Genomic DNA, 23010 nt, shown 5'->3' on the forward strand with positions numbered 1-23010 from the left:
AGGTCCATTTCTATGTTAAACCAGAAACTTTCTGGCAAAATATTGGGAAAAAAGCATGGAGTTGAAGCAGTGAGCTCAATATCACAACTCTTTCCTCCAGTCACAACGAGGACTTTTTCTAATAGCACATACAATTAGGAGGGGCTTTTTCTTTTTTTTTGCATCCTGATAGAAGAGAAAGCCTTTTCTGGGTAATACAGAAACACACACACAGACAGAGTTGCCGTGAAAAAAACCTCACATTTATTTGATTAAACAAAAATAAAATAAACTGCATAGGAACATTTTAAAGTCCAGAGAGACACTGACTTTGTTTTAAGGCTGCCAGTAGCTGATACATCGTCTCCTTGCTACATCCTTCAGCCTTCCCTATGGACCACAAAGATACATTCAGAAGCCTCCATTAACACAAGGGTTCTAACATTTTGTTCACTTATTCTACGTAAAAGTTTGCACATAACCTGTCATGCCTTCTTCTCTGCAGTACTCAACATCTGACAAATAAAAATGGTATCACTTTTTGTCCAAGTAGAAATGTGATGCCCTTTATGGACCATGCAATTCTTGTCACAGCCAGACTCATTTTCAATTAGATAGAAAAGCTCTGAGCAGCTCATTAAAAGCCGAGCACTGCCTGTCCTCCTGAGATGTTCAATTATTATTAGGAGAGCAGCATGGTTAGCTACTAAAGTAGAAACGAAATAACAGAAGAGGAAACTAAGAAAACAAATCAACTCAAGATGTCCAACATCCAAAGAATAACAAGATCAGCCTGGATCCTGATGCAAACCTGCACTGAGACAATGCTACTTAAAAATCAGTAGTGAGAATTTCGTAAGTTGAGGTATGTATCTACAGCCAATTAAAGGAGGGAGGGGAGAAAAACCCGCATGTTTGACATTGGTTTCACATGGCTGAGCTCCATTTTGTACAAGGCTTGCAGTTTCTGTTTGAGTTAAATTGCAGGCATGTGTTCCACACCCTCAACTCCCTCCAAGGACCTGTGCACAAAGCGAGCAGGGCATGACAGGTAATGCACAGTACAAACAAGAGTCACAGACGTAAGAAACCCCCACCAACTCAGGTGACTAAGCAAACCTTACAAACTAGTTAAAAACCTCTTAGTCATTTTAGAGAAAAAGAAAACAACTAAAAACAAAACTCAGAAACAGACATCTCTCCCTCTGAAGGAAAAACTACTAATTGTCTGAAAAGTACTCTACAAACCTATAAAAGGACTTTTTTTTTTTTTTTAACTAGTCTGGTAGTTCAAAAGGAAGTTACTTAACTACATCAGTACACAGACACTTAACATTCAGTCAGTAAGGCTCTATGAAAGAGCTTAAAAAATTATCTACCTGAGTTTGTAAGTTGATACAATCATTAATAGAAGGTCTAAGACCATGCAGGTACACAAAGCATTTTTAGAACCATTATTGGTTGAACAATGATGGAAAAAGATGCCAGTCTGGCTTGTTAACCCGTAAGATCACTTAGAGACATCAATGTACATTTCCCACCATAACATTTATCAAACCCAACATAGCCTATTGTTACTAGGGGTCTCCTGTACCCACTTCTTGCCACCCCTTAATATGAGCTGGGGAGGAAAAAGGACTTTGTTTTTCTCCAGTAGAGTAGTCTGAAAATGTGCTTCTGCAACTCAACTCCACAGGTAAAATAGGGTATGTTGCACGTCACTACTTAACTTGCCTAAAACCTCAAGTCACTGGTTTTAAACTGCCTCTCCTGAGTATGTCTGAACCTAAGCTGCCCTCCAGGAATAGGAACTTGATTGCTTTGTCATGGTGGAAAAAAATCCCATTGAGTCAAGCAAGCTACTAATACAATCACCAAGTCAACAAAATAAAAAAACTAGGACCTTATTCCCTTCAAGCATTTGGTATAGCATTGTGTTTACAGCAATCAAAACACCAGTCCTCCCAAACAGGATACATTAGTAGGCATGCATAAAAGTTTTTCTCTTGTAGAGAGAAGACCTAAAGGTCTTATGGACATAAGAACACTGCAAATGAACATGAAGTATGTCACATCAGCCAGTAGTGTCATAATACTGAACAAAAGTTTACACTTCCATACCTCGTAGTGAGACCAGAACAAACACAAAAGCTTTTCAGGTCTCAGTCCAGTTCACCTGAATTTTGGTTTTATTTACAGATTCTCTAGCAAGGGCAGCTTAATATCTCCATAGGCAGGCAGCAAAAACAAAAGCAAACAAAAGCAAGCAGTCACCACATAGTACACACTTAGTATCTCTGTTTCAATTAAATGCTTTTCCAACAGGCAGGATGAATCCTTCCCCCAGGCAGATTCTCAACTATTTCCCAAACCTGTCTGATGCTAAATTGAGGTAGATGATTTACTTCTGCAAAGTGAGGTAGAACTTCAAGCAAAAGATAGTGGCATCTCTAGTTGTGCATTTTGTACCACAGCAAACTGGGTTTCAAACTCCCAAGGACTCAAAGACCAAAGGTACAATATTTGTCTAACGCAAGTACCAGTGTTCCTTTTTTATACAGTTCCAAACTGTTTGTCTAAATATCTCTACTTTTAAATACCCTATTACCTTTTGGCACCATTTGGCTTACACTCCTTTAAAAAATAAACAAAACTTTGGCACAATATTTTTTTAAACTAGAACTGAACAAAGAAATCTTATGATCAAAGTTATGGCAAGATGAGTCTACAAACCTGCTCTCTTCAGAAATCAATTTTGGTTTAACTGTAACATAACAGACTGGGCCCACTTTCCTTCAATTCAAAGGGAATGCCACATCCAAGTGACTTGTTCTTTCTCCCAGGTTGGTTATGTCTGGCCCTAACATGCTAGTTTTCGGGTGTTATCTTCCTTTCCTTGCTTTCTTTAAAAGTTCCAGGTTTATGGGCTTCCTTAAATAAGTTATATTTAAAAGGTACTAAATAAAAAGGAGCAAGTTATGTGAAAGATCTGCATTATCAAGTATTGAATCTGCTTCAGCTGGCTACTTAAGTCCCTGCTTAAATAATTCTGAGAAAGGATGAGATTGCTTTATATGCTGAACACCCAAACCAGTCACACTGATTGTTGATAACATTTAGTCAAGCAAAAGCTTTACAGAGTGCAACTGGTTTAACCTGGCATAAAGAAAATCCTTTGGGAGTTCGAGTAGACAGCTCTGTCCCCCACATTTGCTGTTCCCTAAAAAAGAGGCACACACTCACTTTAGCCTTCTCCAGGCCATTTCCCCTAGTTAAGAAGGTTACTCTGAATGCTTGTTTGGTTTGCAATCCAGCTTCCAAGCCTTGCTTTTCCTCTCTGTTTGCATGTATGTTAAGATACTGGGGTATTAACCTGAGAACATGCATGGAAAAGCAGAGCAAGGTTTGAATCTCATTTATTACTTTTCAATAAGCCTCTATGGGGCATCTGATGTTGGCATTGTATATTAACACTACTTTTTTTCATTGCATATCAAACACTCCATTTTATAAGCTACACTACCACTTCTCAATGAGACCAAGTGTGCTTAGCACTATCCATCACAAAGATAAGAAATTCTTTTGGGTAGCTAAATAGTAGTGTTTTTAAAACGAGAAAGCTCCCCAACACATGAGGTCAAACACTCAAGGTTCAGTTTGCAAGCAAATCCCACTGAATTAAACAGATAGCAATTTAGAAAGAGTTTAAGTCATTCCTCTTCCTGACTGAGCTGGGGGTTGTGCAATGGCTCCATTCAAAACAGCAAAGGGCAACTTCAGTGTCTGTCACCTTCCACTCAGTGCAGGCTGGGGGGGGGGCAAAACATTCCTTCAGGTCAGTACAATCCTGACTGCACACCTAACTTCTTTTTTTTTTTTTTTTTTTTATTTAAATGCCTGGAAAAACAACTCCCTTCTAGTCCCAGAGAAGGGCAAACCCCACAAGCATTTAAGCACAAGAGCATTTCTAGGACACTTCAACACTGTCAGCCACTCTGGTCAAAGTATTTAGTGACCTGGCATTTTCATTAAGACATGACAGGATAAATGCAAGGACACTGCAGACTAAACATTAAAGCTTTTAAAACCAGTATTCTTTGGTATCTAGATCTTGCATGCTATTAGTTTTCACAGTCCAAGCTGCAAATAATTCTTGGGCTGAATAATTCAAGACGACCAACTATGGACATCTGTCACAACTGCAGGCCACCCCCAAGAAGGGAGGTGTGTACACAGGCAGAAATTGCAAGACTTGAAGGTAAACTAGCTCTCTCTCATACATGTTTTGTGTGGCCACAGAAATTTAATGACAGACACCTGTATAAAAGATTATCCTTTCAAGACTGTTTTTAAACCATGCCATCCTAAGATTAAGCCTAACTGAAACACACTGCTTTGAAGAGTTTGCTTCCTCGAGGCTTTGGCTGAAAGGCAGCACAGTTGTTTTATCCCATTTAATTTAGGTGGTTTTCCTCACCCTTCTTTTGAAAGAGGTTTTTCCATCTCATGAATTTTTCTTGTCTCTTTCTGGTCCTTTAGTTTAAGCCTCCTCTAAAGTGGCAGCTCTCTCTGTCTGCACACATCATTGGTATTTCTACAAAACCCAGAAAGTTAACACTCCTTGGAGGGGAAAAGCAGCAAGAAGGAAAGTGCACCTAGTGATTTCTCACAAACTTGTAAAGAGCCTTTCAACCTCAGGTCACTTTTGTGCATGGTGGCTGGCAGAGAGATGAACCCTTTCCTTGAAGGATGGTTAAGGCTCTTCAGACTTTTTGTCAACAATCACATTTACATTTCAGAAACCTTCTCTTGCAAACAGTAAGGTAAATCCAATGGCATTTCCAAACCCAGGGGTACTGATGTGAGTTTTTCCATCACAGAGAGCCAGAAGAGCTCTCTGTTTCCCACTTTAAACAATTCTTGTTTGCCAGCACCAGAGGGTGCAACAACAGGTCTGTAGAGACCATATCTGCATGAACAGCTAAACCGGAATGCAAGAAACCGAAGAATAAAACCAAATCCTTCCAGGGACTCAAAGTCATATTTTGCTAAAGACATCTCTATTCTCCTCCCAAAAGTTTCTGCTTCTCAGAACACCTGTTTCTATATCCCCGAAAGGGCAAACTTTCCCCTGCCTCCAAGCTTTTAAGGATCATATATATTAATTTTACACAGAATTCTTTGGTACTGCCCTGGGAAAAAAGCAGCAAAGTTTCACCTTGATGCAGTTTGCCATTAGCTGGTACTGATAACTCTACACTTGGATCTGTAGCCAGAGATCCTGCAGCACAGAGCTACAGGCCCACCCCACCCACCCTAAAAGCTACAGTAGATATTCCCAAAATCTTCAGTCCAGCTCTTTGGGGAAGCCAGAAGATTGAAAAAAAAAAAAAAAAAAAAAAAAATCATCACTGATACAGAGTTATTGCAATCCTCTCTGAACAAAAAAAAACCAAAGCAAAACAACTGTTGACTTCTCCAAATCACACCCTGAATCTCCAAAGCTGTGCTTATTTCTTACTTTTGGAAAAAGGTACCACTTCTGTTCTAACAAATTCAAATGTTATTCCCTTAAAGTTTCTATATGGGGAGGGGTAAAAAACGCTAAGTCATTTCACAAGAAAGTAAATCAAAAGGGTTTGATTTTCCCTGTTTCCATGCTCCTCCTAACCTCTTCTGTTACACCTAGATTAGAGGCACTGATGAAAAGAAACAGTAACTTTTTTCAAACTAATTCAGCTTTAAGGTGAAAAGGGGTAGAAATGAAATTCTCAACGACAGGATACATTAAAGGAAGCCTTGCTTTTTATCTAACTTTACAATGACAGCACTAAGCCACCAAAATGAACAATTTGGTTTAAACTTAAAGAACTTTTGTGCATTTTCATCAGCTTCGCTTTGTGCTGTTAAATTACTGTGTTTCAGCAAAAAAATACACAGAAATGCCAAAAAAGATGCAAACTTGCTCTTCTTGGCGAGTGAATCCCACTCACTTTCAAAATTGTCTGGGAACAAGATGCTGTGCTCGCCAGTAAATCAAACACACTGAGGTATAAAAAGGAGAACAGGAAAAAGTTCTCTGCTGCAGCAGCAATTTAAAAAAAGAAAACAAAACAACAACAACAAATGTCCCTCCCTCCCATGTCCCCCACCCACAGAAATGCAAAATGGTCAAGAACACAAATTCTCTACAAACACCTACTACCATTTTCTCCATTTAAAAAGTTACATAGCGCCTTTCTTGGCTTAGTCTAACAGAACTCACCACACAAACCACCTAATGTGCACAGCAACTCTTGTTTGTGCATGAAACCCCACCGGGGAAAAAGAGGTAAAACGTTCTGAACTATGAGTATGTGGGGATGGGGAGGGGGTGATAAACCGGGGAGGGAAGGGAGAACAATGAGGTAGATAGAATTCAATTTTACAGGCTCACTCCCTGCAGAAAAGGTAAGTACATTCATCTGTAAAAAAATTAAAGATGAGGTAGGTTTGAATTAACGTTGTATTTTTTTTCATTTTCTCTTAGAAGAATTTCCCTGAGACAGTTTCTTCCTAATTCAAACACAGATTAGAAGACGAGAATTCGATTGTTTCCGAAGTCGACCACGACAATCATGCCATCAGGGGTGACAGCTATACCTGAAGGACGGTCCATCTGACCGAAGCCGCTTCCCTGAGTGCCGAACTTGCATAAAAAGCTGCCGTTGGACTCGAATATCTGCACGCGGTGGTTCCTGGAGTCGGCCACGATGATGCGCCCCTCCTGATCCACCGCCACTCCCTGCGGGCGCAGGAACTGCCCGTTGCCCGTGCCCTCGGAGCCCAGGAAGCGCGCCGACTGGCAGTCGGGGTGGATGACCAGCAGGCGATGGTTGTTGAAGTCCGTCACGACCAGGTGGCCCTCGTGATTGAACGTCACGCCTCTGGGGGAATCAAAGTGCTTCCAGAGCGCCCCTTCGAAGCCGTACTTGTTGAGGAACACGCCGTCGGGCCCAAACAGCTGCACGCGATGGTTCCTCGTGTCAGAGACCAGGATCTTGCCCTCTGCGTTGACGGCCACGTCCCAGGGGTAATTGAACTGCCCGTTCTTGGTTCCTTTCTCCCCAAACTTCAGGATGAACTGCCCCTCGAACGTGAAGATCTGGATGCGATGATTGTCCTTGTCGGCCACGACGATCCTGCGCGAGACGTCGCAGGCCACGCCGGCGGGGCGATCGAACTGGCCCGGCCGGGAGCCCAGCGTGCCGAACTTGTGATGGAAGGTGCCGCACGGCTTGAACACCTGGATGCGGTTGTTGCTGCGGTCGGCGACGATGATGAATCCCTCTTTGTCGACGCTGACGCCCCAGGGGCGGCACAGCTTGCCGTCGCTGTCGCCCTCGCTGCCGAAGGACAGCCCTGGCAGCCCGATGCCGATGTAGCTGCGCCCCGACTTCACCAGCACCTTGAAGGGGCTGTTCTCGATGTGCTGGTTGCACATCATCACGGACACCAGGTGCTCTCCCTCCAGCTGGGGACGGTAGCTGACCAGGTAGGTGCCGTTCTGCTGGTCGCTGACGTCGGCCCCGAACAGGTTTCCGTCGGGGCCCATGACCACGGCAGAGATCATGTCGCCCCCCGACAGGCGGGGCTCCCCGTCGTGGTCGTAGCCGATCACGGTGAAGGAGGCCACCTTGCCCTGCAGCGCGCGCTTCAGGCCTTCCCCCGTGGCCTTGGTCAAGGGAGCGAAGGCCCCGCTGCTGACAAAGCCCATTGATTTAATGGCCATGTACAGCGCCTGGTCAGGGGGGGTAAACATGATCCTGTCGTCTTCCTGCGGCTGCAGGAGGCCTCTGACGTTCTTCAGCTCCTGCACCTGAGCCAGCATGCGGTCCCGAGCCAGAAGGATGTCCATGGTCCGGCCCTCCTCCAGGACCTGCTGAACAGCACTAATGGTGTTATCCAGCTTGTTCAGGTTCTGACGCAACTTCTCAACTTGCAAGTAGAGGGACTTGGCCTTGACTTGGCGAATCTTTTCCACCTTGTGGGAAACAGCGGGGAGAGAAAAGCACGCTTACATCAGGAAAGACAGACCACAACACAGATTTCCTTCAGTCTCCCTTCTACACAAATCCCATGTTGTTACAGCATGCTGACACACAGCTTCGAAACAAACCTCTAAAATCATGATGTAGGCAAGAAGAAACAAGGGCAACTAATTACTTATCCAAATTTAGGATTATTAGTCTCTCCTACCCTCCAGGCAAAACAGTACATTCCTACTCTGCAGATCTGCTGCATCAGAGTGACATTTGAAAGCAAGAATCACTTGCTTACTAGTAATTATTTGCTTCCTCAAATGCTGCTCTGTTTTTCTAGTTGCAAGGTACTTGACAGATCGTCCAAAGGCACATCTCATTCAGTCCCCAGGGAGCACAGGAGTTATTGCAGCCTCTCAAGAAGAGCAGGTGAGGTTTCACTGACCAGAACAGAACAGAGATCAATTTCAGAAGGTGGGTTGCTGTCCCACGGAGCTGAGGCTGGGTGTCAGCATCAGCTAATGCACATGGACTCCCTGTGATTCCCTGCCTGCTAGAACTGTTTTCTTGTGACTGGATAACACCAGACATCTATCCCTAGGGAGCTTTAGGGCCCAATTATTTTAATATTTTCTTGTAAATACTGGCAGTCATGCTGAGCCTGTGCTTCAAAACAGGATGCTTTGTAAGCATCATTTCAAATAACACAGAAGGTTGCTGCCAGTCCCTGCTTAAGGGACTTGAGTTGGTGCAAAAATGTCTGTTTTGCAACTCATCTGTATAAGCCTGTGTCTACCTTTATTTGTGAAAAATCACTCCAGACCATCTGGCAAAGACACCTGCTTCGTAAAACTAATGTAATATGTCCTTGCTTTATTGTTGCAAAAATACATTTCGTGATGTCTGAATACCAGCTTGGTCAAAGAATAGTACCTGGAATGCATTTTAGTGAAGGAAGACTTGGTTAGACACTGACTAGATCATGTATGTACAAACATGCTATAAAAGTTGAGGTATGTAGGTTTTACCAAGCTGTATTTAAAAAAAAAAAAAAAAAAAAAAAAAAAAGAGATGCTTCTTTCAATAGTTGTCCAAGACAGATTACTGATCTTAGGTCTCAGTTTACTCCTTAGTCTCAACTCTGGTGTACAAAATTGTTTATCAGCATGCTTGATACAAGAGCTTGATAGACTCAGTTTGTTTTTCTAAAATCGTTTACTACCACCAAGTTTACTCCCTAAAATAATGTTTTCCAACTTGAAGAGAACTTGCTCTCAGTGCAGATATTCCAGCAGAGTGCATTTGTACAGTACTGCAGGATAAAAAGTGCTTAGGGGCAGATCTCACTCTTCCTGTACTAGGAATACCTTAAAAGAGAAAGCTGCCGAGCTTTCTGAGAAGGTTAACAATGAAAAGTGAACTCATCTCCCTCAATACAAAACCCCAAAAAAGCAGCATTCAAAGTACACTTTATATAGTAAGTGCCATTTTAATCATGCTATTGACACTTCCAAAAGAAAACAAAGTTTCTCTTGCAGGGGGCCATGACCACTGAATTACTTTTCTGAAATGAGTAACAAACTTGGCTGTTACTTCCTTTCCTCCTCTAAAATACCATGCATGCATTGTGGCTGAAATGAGTCAATTAGTTCAGAATTGTGCAGATACTCTTACGTGTATATATATATATACACTAGCATAAGAAAAGAGTACTTATGCTAGTTTAAAAGTATAATCGAAGGGAGGATGCTACCTTGATTGACAGTAAAGGTTTTTAAGGATGGGGACAGTGAAAGCTGGTCTCACAGAATTTCTAGCAGCCTTTTTAAAACAACAAAGGACATGAGAGGATATACAGCTTTGCTCCTGTCCTTTATGAGGAGTGGGCCAGAAAACCAATTATACTGTGTACCTAATTCTAGAGCAGCACACTGAAGGTATTTTGAAGGCATTGTTTAGAGGGATCTCCTCTCGGGGCAGCTGCTGGGCCAGCAGGGGGAGTGCCCAGCCTGTGTGTGGGGCTGTGCTGCTCTAAGGACCCAGCAGCTCCTGCAAAAACCCCACCAGTGGAGTGGTTAAGGAAACCTGCAGCTTTCCTTGGATATCTGAATCTGGCTGTGCAGTAGTTTGAGTATTTTTTCAGTTTGGAAAGCACTTATCAGCAGTTCAAAGCACAGGTGTGAGGGTGCATACCTTCCAGAGCAGCTCACACTCCCGCTCTTCCAAGGCTTTCTTGTGTCTAGTGGTCACTACTTTGACTTCAGACTGTACCACCTTTGCTTTCATCTCCACTTGCTCTGCCACAGCCTGGGCCTGTTCAATACTCAGCTGGGGAGAAAAAAACAGACAAACACACGTAAGACTCGACCAAACCAATTAAAAATGCATCAGAGCACTGCTGCTTACATTTCACTATGCTGTCAGGTAAAGGCATAAAGTGACAACTCAATTTCTTACTAGGCCTTCACCCATTTCATACAGTGCAGCCTAAAAACTGACAGGATTATTTAAATACATCTATTACACAGACTTTACATCTTCACTGTGCCTTGCACCAACACCACAGAACTAAATTCCCTGTGCAATTCCAGCAAGCAGCTAATATGGTGAACTAGAGATTTGCACAGAAATTCATACTCATGTTTTCTTCCATGTAGAGAACTCAGTTTTTCTACTCCCTCAAAATGCTGCAAACTTTTATTGTGTGATGAGTCTGCTTCTAGCAAAAACGACATTGTAGGGAACTGTGTTGCCTGTGCATTTGAGCTGCACAGAAATACCCCTAAAAAGAGTATGGAGATAACCAATTTTAAAACAAAAAGTGAAGAACAAATATCAGTAAAAAATATTCATAGTTATTCACACCTGATGGGTAGAGACCAAATTAATTTGAATATGACCTTACAATGTTAGTATTTTAAAAACTGCAGAATGCACCCAGAAGGAGTGTGTCTCTTCCCCCCCCCCCCCAAAATTAAAAATGGTTTACTCAAAAAATCCTCCCTAAAATACTCCCAGGTTCCACAAAATGTAACAGAAAGGGGCATAAAAACAAAGACCAGGCAAATCTGAAAGATCACAGTTCCCAATGAAGAGGTTGAATAGCAATGGCTAACAATTTTTTTAACACCTTTGTGATACAGTGAACCTGTGACCCTCAAATAGGTTAAAAAGACAGTAACTTATTAGTTACAAAATTCTAGAACAAAACGATGGCCTGTGAAGGTACTCAGCCTAAAAAAGGGGGTGATTCTTGCAAGTACACATATACTTGAAGGGAGGGCACTGAGAGGGCAGAGCCAGGCTCTTTCCAGCAGTGCCCTGCAACAGGACAGAGGCAACGGGCACAAACTGAAACAGAGGTTCCCTCTGAACATTGGAAACACTTTCTCTTCAAAAATGCAGGCTCACTGAAATCAGCTAAAATGGAATTTAAAGGCTTTATCGTACTGTATTCAGAACCTTCAGGAAGATACTCTCATTTTAATTGTAATGTGTGAGAATGTACCAATCCAAGAACCACCTGTTGCAACAAATCTATGAACTACCCAACATGATCCAGCACCACCAGAAGGTCAGACAGTACATTGTCATCCTTCACTGAATAGTTGTCAGTATTTCTGAACTCTCAGTTCAGCAGCATCTAGTTTATGCCAACAACTGGAACGTTAAAACATAAGAACTTAAATAGAGTGTCACTTGGACATTTTTATTCCAGGTAAGTTATTTAAAGACAATTAGTCTGAACTAGACTTATTTTTCCAATTCACATAGGAGATCCTTTTCTGGAAGAAAAAGGAAAACTAACGTGGCCAGGTGATTGCTCTCTGGTTCAAGACAACCTTGACAAAATCAGACAAAACAACATTTCTATTTTTTCTCCAAAGAATTCTCCTACAAACTGTCAGGAGAAAACAGGAGTGCTACTTGACAGCCAGCCTGCAGCCCAGGGCTCAGAAAGAGGAGCAGGTCTTCCAGCTCTTCCTCCTTCATGAGCTCCCAGAGTCACCTTCACTACATTTTCAACAGGGAATGTCTTCAGACTCATAGACAGCCTCTATATCCCAGTCCCACTGGAGGCTGACCTGCCCTGCCCTCTCACAAAGCTTCTGGCAGGCAAATTTGACAAAAAAAGACAAATCTCATCACATCATTTAGCAAAGTAGTCATGAAGTCACAATTGGCCTGGATTAAGAACTTCATAAAACCCAGTAGGCCTAGGCCTATCTAGAAGAATATAACATGTAAGAATACTGTGCCTCTATCACCTCTTCTTTGCCATTCAAATACAGAAGCTTCCCTACTGCAGGGGAAAAGCATTCATTTCTTCCAAAACAGATCTGGATGCCCATCAAGTACAGCAAAATACCTTCCTTCTCTTGCAAAGAGAAAGAGGTATCACCTTGAGAAGTGTCAGGGAAACTATCCACTCATACTCCAATTTTAACAATGAGTCTATGGAATCATAAAATCTTGATTTACTTATTTTTCCTTTTTGTACTCAGTACCCATTTAGAACCATGATCTATATAAATATATATGCATTCCTTATTATATTTTAGAAGTAAGAGCAATCCCAACTTCCCTCACTCATCTCCACTAAAACCAGATTCCACCTTTGAAGAACTCCATCATAGCAGGAGAGGCAGTAACTCTCAGTGGATGCTGTGATCTTTCAGCTATAGGAACCAGTTATGTTCATCTGGTTGTCTACCAATTAGTCATGTCAATCATTGGATTTATTTTAACTTGCCCAAGTATGAACAGCTCAGATCAATGGGGGATACCCAAAATGCCAAGATTATAATATCATCCAGGATATTGTGAGGTTTTGGTAAAATTCAGAGGATCCTACACTCTGTCCAAATAAGCTAGAACAGCCTAGGAAGGCTGATCTGCATCAAACATGCAGAGGCATGATGTGGGAACAGCAATAGCAATCTGTCTATATCTGAAGCAAAAGCCAAGAGTGTTAAGTATAGCTTTTAGGAGTCTTCTTCACATGGAAATCCCTTGTTCACTTTGATTACTGTAAGAAATCAGAGTTCTGCCATGAAAACTCACTCCTGCTGTTCTGCAGGCATTATCTGTGCAGAACTTGTCTCAGAGAGGTCAACTTTTAAGGAAGCATGCTAAGTCACATTGTTTCTTGTTCTGCTCAGACACCACACAATCTTTTTAACAACAAATACTTGTAAAGAAAAATAGCTCTTATTACACGTTCTCCTCATGGTACCTCATAATTTTTCCAGCGCTAGTGAATTAGATGGTCAGCCAGTCCACACACACTTGGGAGACAGAAGACAAGGTCTGTATTTACCCAAGAATTGTGCTGAATGTGAGATGGAGAACAACTGTTTTGTTTCCTGCTGTTGGCCAATAAAGTCAATCATCTATTTGCAGCTGTACCTCTCCACCTGTGGCTTCTCAGGGCTCTAAAAAATTGCCACCAATACCACTCCCCATTTTATTAGAGAAGCCACCAGTACCTTGTGTTTGTTAAAAACTAGTAAAAACAATTGCACCACTACTTTGCAGTGTATCTTGTAAACTTTAGGGTTGAAACTGGTACTTCCAATTCCTCAAGAGTAAAACTGAAGTAGCAACAGTCCTTGTGCAGGTGAGATGTCCCAGGGGGGGCACCACACAAGGAACCAGCACAGAGAGCTTCCAGTGAGGCACACAAACGTGTTTGCACAAAGGAAAGCAATGCAGACACCCACCACCAGCTATTGCTATCATCACAGTTCAGTTTTGAGTAAAAGATGAAGGGCAAAGTTGTATTGGAATCTGGGTGTCCCTTGCAATGTCACTTTAGGTGGACACCTCTGTGAGCTCTCATCTCACCACCTGAGGGAAAAAACTAGTGATGATCTTGGTCCAGTGGCTATGGCAACTGATGGTACAACACAAAGCTATGAAGAAATCAACTGCAAGGGTCAGAAGCAACAGGCTAGCATTACAGAACTTGGCCATACTCCTGGATATCCATCCATCTCTGGACTACAGAGGTGCCCAAACCATGACTAGCCATTTTGTAGAATGGCAGCATTCAGCACTTTTTTGTATTTCCTGCCTTCTGTTGAACAGTAGGAGCTAGAGCCTCAAGTTATAAAAAAAAAAAACTCTATGATTTCATGCTTACCTAAATATTCTTACAGAAAATTTAATGTTCTAGCCTCCTAAGTTTTCACTAGTGGCTGCCATGAGATACATAAAGGCTGCTTATGGTAATTGTACTCAACTCATCAATGCTGGCTTGCATGAGCATACTTGAAACAGTCCCTAAGATTTTTTTATTCTATCCATCCATCCATCCAAAGATGGGAGGGAGGTATAATTTTTCAGTCATTAATTCCAACATTTAAGTTTCCCAGTCTCAAGTTTTGCAATGAAAATGCAAACGTCTGGAGAGAAAATTTGAATTCAAAAGAAAATTTTGGTTCTACTGAGGCACTCTTCAGTATTTGAGGGGTGAATGGACCACAGGTTTGAATGAAGAATATTAAATATACACTTTCCTACCTCAATATGGAGGATTTGCAGTTTAACCCTTAAGGAATTTAAGTTAACCCTACTCAGTGGGGAACCAACAGCTGAGAAGCTTCTTCTCTGATAAACTCCTTTCTGGATTTTAAGAGCATATTAAATACAAAAATCTTAAAGGAAACTTTTGGTATGTCTCAAGTTAGCCCTCTTTCACCAAAGAAGGTGTTCCAGCCATAAGTGGTTTATCTTCAGTTCCTTAAAGCACAAAAAGATACAGTGGGCTTGTTTCACTAAACTTTTCCAGTTACTTATCACTGTGTCAAAGCAGGATAAAACAACCAGGAGATAACAGTTGGCTTTTTCCAGCCTCAAGAAACAAATACAAACTTCCTAATGTTCTTATACTAGAAAAATTGACTGGAAGATCCTATATAATTGTAGTGAAAGGTACCAGGATTAACAAGCTTAGCAGTGAATTTGCAGTAACACTGGTGCAGCTACAGCACAAATTACAGTAGCTGGATCAATTTGAAGGTTTCAGTCTAATGAGAACACTAGAACATCCTCACTTGAAGTTCCTCACAAAAACAATTTTAAAAGAAACTTTGACAGAGGGAGGGCTGGAGGCCAGGTTAACTCATGCCAGATACAACTAAACAATCATTTTGGTTTGTACTACATGAACATACTTTTTGCCTACAGATTTAGGCAGAACAGCAGTTTGGACAGAGACACATGTCAAATCCATCTTCCCCAATAACCATCTGCTCATATGCTGCACTGGGGAACTCACTGAAATACCACACAAAACAATGACTGAAAGTACTAAGAAATTTAGCCTCTTGATATAAATCCCAGCTTTAGAAAAGCACAATAGACTCCATTTTGTTTTCAAAGCTTCATTTCAGATTCTCAAACCTGCAGGCCTGACTTCAAAGCCACACACAAGGCTGCCTGAGCTAACTCAATGTGACAAGCCCCAAACGATCCCTTGCAGCACAGCAGTGCCATCCTTCTCAGGTATCGACCTCCCAGCAGCACTGATCCATATGGCAGCCCACAGGGAAGCTCCCACCAAGGGCAGAGGCTCAAGGCAACAGATCAGCTTCCTCCTCTGAACAGAGTTTCTTACAGAGCCCCCTTACCCCCCCCCAAAAGGTGTTAATCTATTTCATACTGCTTCCCCCACAGATTTGGGAGAGAAGCACCCAAGCCTTTCATGATAAGAGAGCAGCTCCCATTCCATTCAGCACATGACCAATCTCACCAGGCAGGGAGAATCTTGCATGGTGTCAAGCACCCCAGCAAAACCAATTACAGGCTCAGCTAAGAAAGAATTTATTTTATTTTTCAATAAACCCACTTTATAAGCCATCTGAGATGAACAAATTAAAATGTATTTTAACATATTCACCAGGAAACTGACCCTAAAGGAGCATGAGCACTCAGTGCTTTACTGTTATGCAAGTGCATTAGATTACATGCATACATCCATACATATATACAGTTACACACGTATAGATGTATTTTAAGAAGGTGACATTTTGAAGAAGCCATTTATCTTTCACCATAACAGATTTACGTTCAGTTTGTGACCTAGTCCTTGGAAAAAATTCTGAAAGAAGACAGCTAAGTGTGCACTTTCATGAGGTAAAACAAGGCAGCAGGACACACTCCCCATATAGAAAGGCAGCAGTCCTGATTCCTCCCACACCATTTATCCAGTGTCAACTTTGGCTTTCATGTCACCCTGTGAATCAATCTGAAAAGCTGGAAAAGTATCCCAGCTAGGAGTATAGCTTTTTGCTGAAGTAAGACAGAGTCCTACCAGCAACCCAGCTGGATGCTGCTGCTTCATTCCCTGGCACCATCAGCAGTCCTTGTAGTCCTGCAGTGAACCAGCCAGAGGGCTGACCCAGCCAAAAAGTGAACCCACAGAAAGGCTTCCCTTTCAGCTGGATCAGTTCATCACACAGGGACAAGTTCTCATGTTAGACAGGCTTAGGAATGCAGGCCAGGCCATCACAGCACAAGGAAGCATGGAAAGCTTGCCAGTGCTGCAGAAACTTCACTGATGGAAAAAAACCCCACGCTTCTTGCTCTCAGGCTTGCTCTGACAGAGGACTTCCAACTTCCTTGAGAAGTGAGGTTTGGACTCTTCTGGAGTGACACACTACATCAGGCTTCAGTGGATCAAGAGGTTGAAATGTATCCCAACTCACAGCAATTTTTTTTAAGTCTGAAAAACAATCTTTCCTCCGAAGCCACAGGAAGAGCTTAAATAAACATTTCTTCCTAAAAGCCTTCAACTTTGGTTAACCAGATACTCTCCAGCCAGTTGACTCATGGCTTGATTTCCTCTCTCCTGCAACGCCCTTCAAATTCCACCCTTTCCCATTCATTCTCAACTACCCCTCCCCATCCATCCTCAACATCTTCTGTCAGGGGAGCTCTCACTTTCAGAGCTGATTAAGAAAGAATTCATGGTACAGCAGTATATATCAGTCCCACTAAGAGGTGTTACTACAACATATTACTTTTCAAGCCTCTTAGAGCTCTAGTCTTGTGTTCCTCATATTACAGCTTGTACTGGCATTTAATTCTCTCTTGGCTATTTCCATACTTTTAAGAAAACCACTCAAGTCAATTTCTTTTAATTTAGAGACTACTTATTTTAGAGTTTGTTTTGAATTCATGCTGACATGGTGTCTCCTCCCTAGGATAAACATATAGCTTCACAGCCATATTGTCCCAAGAACAAGGAGAGCTCTGCTCCATGCAAACTTTGAGTTGGGCACCTCTGCTTTTAACAGCATCACATGCTCTTCTGATTTCTGCTGATGTTGCTTTGGGAACAGCTGGCTTGGGCTGAACAGTTTTCCCATTCTGGCACATGCACATACAGATTTCCACCCTGTTAATTTTATCACTGATCTGTTTGCTCACTACTCTTCTTCTGTGCAGTGGTCCAGATTAAAAACCCCACTAAACCAATGAAACAACTCAGTTCTTGAAAAAATGGTTCATTTTACAGATCTTTATTCAAGCTGCTCAGCTAATACTCCTAAACCAGCCTCTTAACCTGGATGGGCTGTAGTCAGACCAGGGTGAAGCTGCATGAGCTAAGTTCAGTAGAGTTGTTTGTTCAAGTTACATGAGCATAGAAACTTTTACCTGCACCATCAGGTAACAATCAACTCACCACAATGGCAGGAGCCTTCTGCATAAAAGTCAGGAAAAGATAAGGGAGGAATGAGAATTTAAACTTGGTGGGAAGAAAACTAGGCACAAAAGCATTTCTACAATAGTAGCAGAGTGGTGCTCCATGATCCCCTGCTAGTTTCTACTCCAAAAGTCTTAGATGATTTAGTTGTACCAGTTAGATGATTAAGAACCCTGGAGGTCAAAAGCAGTAATTTAATTACTAATAGGCAAAGACCTTGTCTTGGACAGCCTGGAAAAATTCAGAACACTGCCACAGTGATGGTCTTTAAACTAGTGTAATTCCTTTTTTCTTGTCATTTCAGGGATGTGTGAAACATTTCAGTATGGATACTGCTTTATAACTCAGTTTAAAAAAAAATCTTGGAAGACCCTATGTTTTCCAGGATTCTGTCTGAAGCTGGAATCTAAAATTAGCCATCAAGCTCCAAAAACATGTTGTTCACTGTGCTGGTGTAACAAGTTAACATCAGAAGCTGAAGAAATATGTCAACAACTGATTACCATCTATACCAACATAAATTATTATCATTCCACTGGTGCAAAGACTTAATGAGAGACTAATTAGTTGCTCTTGTCCTACAGAATAAGCTAAATTCCCTCATTTACTAGAAGCTAGCAGCAAAGGAAGGACAATGAACTTTGGGTTATTTTAATTGTTTGTACCTTGCATGTGCCAGGAAAGCTCACCCAATTCAGAAACTAAGTTAACTCCCTATCCATGACATTCTGCAAGTATTAAAAAAACCAAAAAAACAACAAAACTTAGCAGTTAAAGCATATAGTGTTGAGTTTTGTAATACCCAACTCAAATTTAGAACATGATGCTAACAAAACCACATGGCAGCAGGTGTGAAGCTTCTCACTATGGTCTCCCCCAAAAGTCTCCCTCCTTCTCACCCAAAGTTTCCCTATAGACAAAACTACTACTAATACAATACCAAATCTACCACTAGGTATAACTGAGCAAAAATAAGGACCTATATTTCACTGCAGCTTAAATTCCCTGTGAAAATTTCTCTTCTAGTTTTTGCTACCTTCTTTCCAGCCCTTGCCAGGTATTTGTATTTGCACTATAAAATACTGCTTAGGTAGAACACAGTAACAGGCAGTGTGCATCTGAGTGTGCAGAGCAATCCTCATATGGAGATAGCTCTAGATCCTCATGCAGGTTAAGGAATTTCACACTAATCCAGCAGCTGATTAGTATTTTGTATTTGGTGGCAACACTGAAGATGTAACAAGAGTCAAAGGTAGGCAGAGTGCTAGAAGCTACGTAGGCAGGAAGATGCTCAAAGAAAGTCTCAGTTGTAAAAACAAAATCAGGTTTGGCACTGCCACACAAGATCTGAACTTTCTTGAAATGCTTCACACTCAAGTGCATTTGTAAAAACAAAACCAGGTTTGGCACTGCCACACAAGAGCTGAACTTTCTTGAAATGCTTCACACTCAAGTGCATTTGTGCAGAGCTTCATATATATTGTGATTTACATGACAGGATTATGCTGCAAGAATGCAAAAATCATATAACAGCACTTTATTTTCAGCTCCACCGCCACTTCTGTCAGAGATCTGAGAAAACAGAAGGGGTGAGAAGACTGACAGCAGAAGCAGAGAGCTTTTTGCCTTGACACCTTGCCCTGTAACAGACAAGCTGGGGGGGAGAGGGGGGAGAAGGAGGGGGAAATTAAGTACTCGAGTTGGGAGTGTCTTACTTGAATAGCCTGTCGTCCTTGCTGAGCATCTGCCAGGAGCTGAATGGTGAGAGTCCTGGAGTCCTGTAGGGCATCTTGGAGGTAGATAAAGCTGTGACCCACATGTCGTCCCATGGTACATTCCCGACATATGGGGACAGAACAGGTATCACAGTAGAAATGCAGTACCTGGAAAAAGGGGAAAAAACCCCATCACTACATAAAGAAGAATTGAAGGGAAAATAGAGCCAGGATGTGCAACAACAACAACAACAACAAAAAAAAAAAATCCAAAAGCTCAGCTGTAAAGGAGATGGTTAGAGGCAGTAGCAATAGGCAAAGACTTCACAATAGTTTCTCCACAGAGGAAGAGCTATCCTTCCCAGTAAACTCAAAATCATGCCCTAACAGTTAGATGGAAGTGTCATTGTTTTCTTTGCAATACAATACTAGGAAGAGTGTCCACATCAGCTCCTCTTAAGAGCGGAAGCCATCTGCCAACACTTACAGATCGGAGATGGCATCCATAGCAAGTTTCAGGTGAAGACTTTTCCTGCAAATACAAACACCAAATTCTCTTAAGTGGGCCATTCAATAATCCATACACTGAGAGCTGCAACACAGCACACCCACTGCTCACAAGGGGAAAACCAACCATGCATGCCAAGAACCATCTTCTCTTTTCAAAATATGCTAATTCCTTGCATTCAGGTCAGTAAAAATATTAGACAAAACTCACCCCTGCCACTTTCGTCAACGAAACAAAAATGCTATGTCAGTGCTTTCTATGCTAGTGGTACTTTGAGATGCTTGAGTTGGAAAACTAGACTGGAACTTTATCATGTCCATGAGAGCATTTGAATGCTACAGTGACCTGTGGGAAACCACTAAATCCCTGTTCTGTTCACAAAGCACTTCCAAACCCTATATTCAAATCACAACTCAGACCAAGATGTTAGCCTAGAAAGCTGGATCCATTCACACCGTAGTTGCTCCCATTCCATCCAGTAGAGGGAAGTAACACACAGAAATAGCAACTTCCATGGAAGCCTGCTCTCTTAGAGGGAAGCAGAAATCAGCAGTCTCAAGTTTTTGTTTCCAAATATCTAAACGAAGGAGCACAACACTCCAACAAAAGTTCAGTATTCAAGTCTTGCTCTTAACTAAGCAGTTTTTTCTTAGAGTGTAATAATAGAAAATATTTATTACCATGGAACAGTGCAACGGCATGAGGTTTTATACTACGAACAACTTTTCCATCACCAGATATTTGAAGCCTACCTCACAGAAAGGAGCAAGAGCAGAACAAAGATTGGACAAGTGTTTGATATGCCTGTCTTCTCCCAGCTGTCATCCAGCCACTCCTGACTCCAGCTAACAGCTCATGATATGGTGCATAACATCCCCCTTTCCCTTCTCCCTCAAAAGCAAGGGGAAGGACAGGACAGGTGATTCTCTTGGATTGCCTAGGCTGCATAAAGTGACATTTTAAGCTCCTATAAGCGCAACAGCTGAAGTGGTACATGGATTAATTTCTCAAAGGGGTATGTGTGTGTTTGTGTGCACATGCCAGATTTTACTAAAACCTGCCCTTTTTTTCCTGAAATCAAGTTTTGCTGTAGGGAAACTGGAACAGACTTACTTTGCTTCTGTTCAAACACTAAATCCTCAAACACTGTCTCAGATTCCCATTCTTCCAAGTAAAAAAATGCCTTAGGTCTGAAATGTATTGTTCAAATACATCATCTTCAACTAGAGAGATCCTTGTCCTTACACTGCGGTTGTCTAAATATGTATACAATGTTCACTTGCACAGGAGTGCTGTAATTTTTCTGTTGAAATTACAGGGAATGTTTATTACATGTTGCTGAATAACTCCACTTAAACAACAGAAGTTGAGAGAGAATGAAAACCAAGACATGGTATCAAGTTAAGGCATATGAATCTGATATACTTTAAAAACATACAGCAGGGATTTGGGGCCTCAGTCAAGCAGAGCAGCTGAAAAGAAAATGGTGACCATATGAACAGAAGACCAGAAGCAAGTTAAATCTATTACTACCCCTCCACAATAAGTCAATACCAGAAGCAAGAGCTCTTGTTGACTCCTGCTGTAAGGTAACAGTATCCACTGAGTAAGAGAGTCACCCAGCTGCTCAAGCCAAAGAAAAAACCAAGCTTAAACTGTTCAGTTACCTCTTACCACCCACCAAAATGTGGTGGGAAACATCACTCCTGAATTTAGAATGAAGAGTGACAAGAGCCATATTGTCATTTAGAAAACAGGCAGATTACACAGGACATGGTAGAGGATGGTCTTGGGTAAATACTATAGAGCTATTGATAAGGCTTTATTTATTTCTTAGTCAAACAAACAAAAAAATGGTAAAAACAGCCTAGATTTAAAAATGGACAGCAAATGAGTTAGCAAGGTTGGGCAAAAAGTAGATATGCTAGTCTGATCTCCATCACTACACTTTACCTTAAGTACACAGAGGGGGAAAAACACAAATGCACAATCCCTAGTGCTCTTTGTGGGGAGGGGAGTCAGCCAGCCACCAGAAGAGCACTGAAGTAGTCAGACTCAAGTAGAACTAGCAACTCCTCAGAAACTCCTTTCTGGGGACAAATACTACAAAAGAACCCCCAGACTTGGCAGAGATGTGAGGCAGCTCTCCTCCTGTGGTCAGTGTCACAGGCCCTTGCCAGGAGCACCCAGCAGGCTGTACATCAGCCCTACCAGCAAAGTGGGTACAATCCCAGAGAATAAAGCTGGGAAGCTTCTGGCTGTACAGGGCACAACACTGAGGGGGGTTGTGCCATCTGGGCTGATGGGGCTTGGGCACAGCATCCAGCTTGCCCCTGCTTGCAGCCACAGCCAGGAGTTTATTGTTAAGCTCAAGCCTGCTCACATCCCAGTCCCTAGGTCATGGCCACAAAGGTCACGTACTGCTAGATTAAGTTTCTATGCCTGGCTCTAAATAGAGGGGGATAGGGGGAGCCAGAGCTCCCCTCTCCCCTCATCCCCCCAACAAGCAATTCCCTGGAAAAAAAAAAAAAAGAAATAAAATAATCATACCGAGGATAGGTGTAGGACAATGCACAGCTGTGTTCTCAATTCAGAACTGATGCACACACAGCAAGCACACCCAAAGCTCCAGCAGAGCCCCCCCTTCTTCCAGTTCAGCAATGTGAGATGGCCACCCCACACTTCAGTTCACTGCTATTGCAATGCTCCTTCCCTGCTCCTCACAGAACAAATAACAAGACTGGTCTTGAAGTGTGGATGGGCAGGAGTAGTAGGAGGGAAGGGAAGAATAACACTAAGTCTTCCTTAGTAGACATCAGCTTACACTCAGTAAAAATCAAATTCCACATGACCTCAAAAACAACAACAACAAAAAAAACCCACAACCAAAACAACCCCAAACCAAACAAAAAACCCCCAAACAAACAAAAAACCCACCAGAAAAACATTCCAAAAAATCCCCCACCAAAACAAAAACTCAAAATAGTACCTATAGGAAAGTCCTACAAATTTTCCCCCCCTCCCTATCTGAAGGAGCAGAGATGATGCAGCCAAAAGATCCATCAAGCTGTAAAT

General features: G+C 42.0%; 1 protein-coding gene across 4 annotated transcripts in view; it reads right to left on the bottom strand.

Annotated features, from left to right (window-relative positions):
* Window positions 1-220: 220 nt before the first annotated feature.
* The window catches only part of TRIM71 (tripartite motif containing 71), a 65212-nt gene continuing 42422 nt past the window's right edge, over window positions 221-23010 (bottom strand). For all 4 annotated transcript variants that reach the window (XM_079301217.1, XM_079301215.1, XM_079301216.1 and 1 more), the window contains 3 exons: window positions 19428-19595; window positions 10194-10328; window positions 221-8002 (listed from right to left, as the gene is read on the bottom strand). In XM_079301217.1, the coding sequence (XP_079157343.1) occupies window positions 6551-8002; window positions 10194-10328; window positions 19428-19595 (1755 nt within the window). In that variant the 3' untranslated portion in view covers window positions 221-6550. The remainder of the gene's footprint in view (window positions 8003-10193; window positions 10329-19427; window positions 19596-23010) is intronic.

This window comes from Erithacus rubecula (assembly GCF_903797595.1).
Source record: "Erithacus rubecula genome assembly, chromosome: 3".
NCBI classification, from domain to species: domain Eukaryota; kingdom Metazoa; phylum Chordata; class Aves; order Passeriformes; family Muscicapidae; genus Erithacus; species Erithacus rubecula.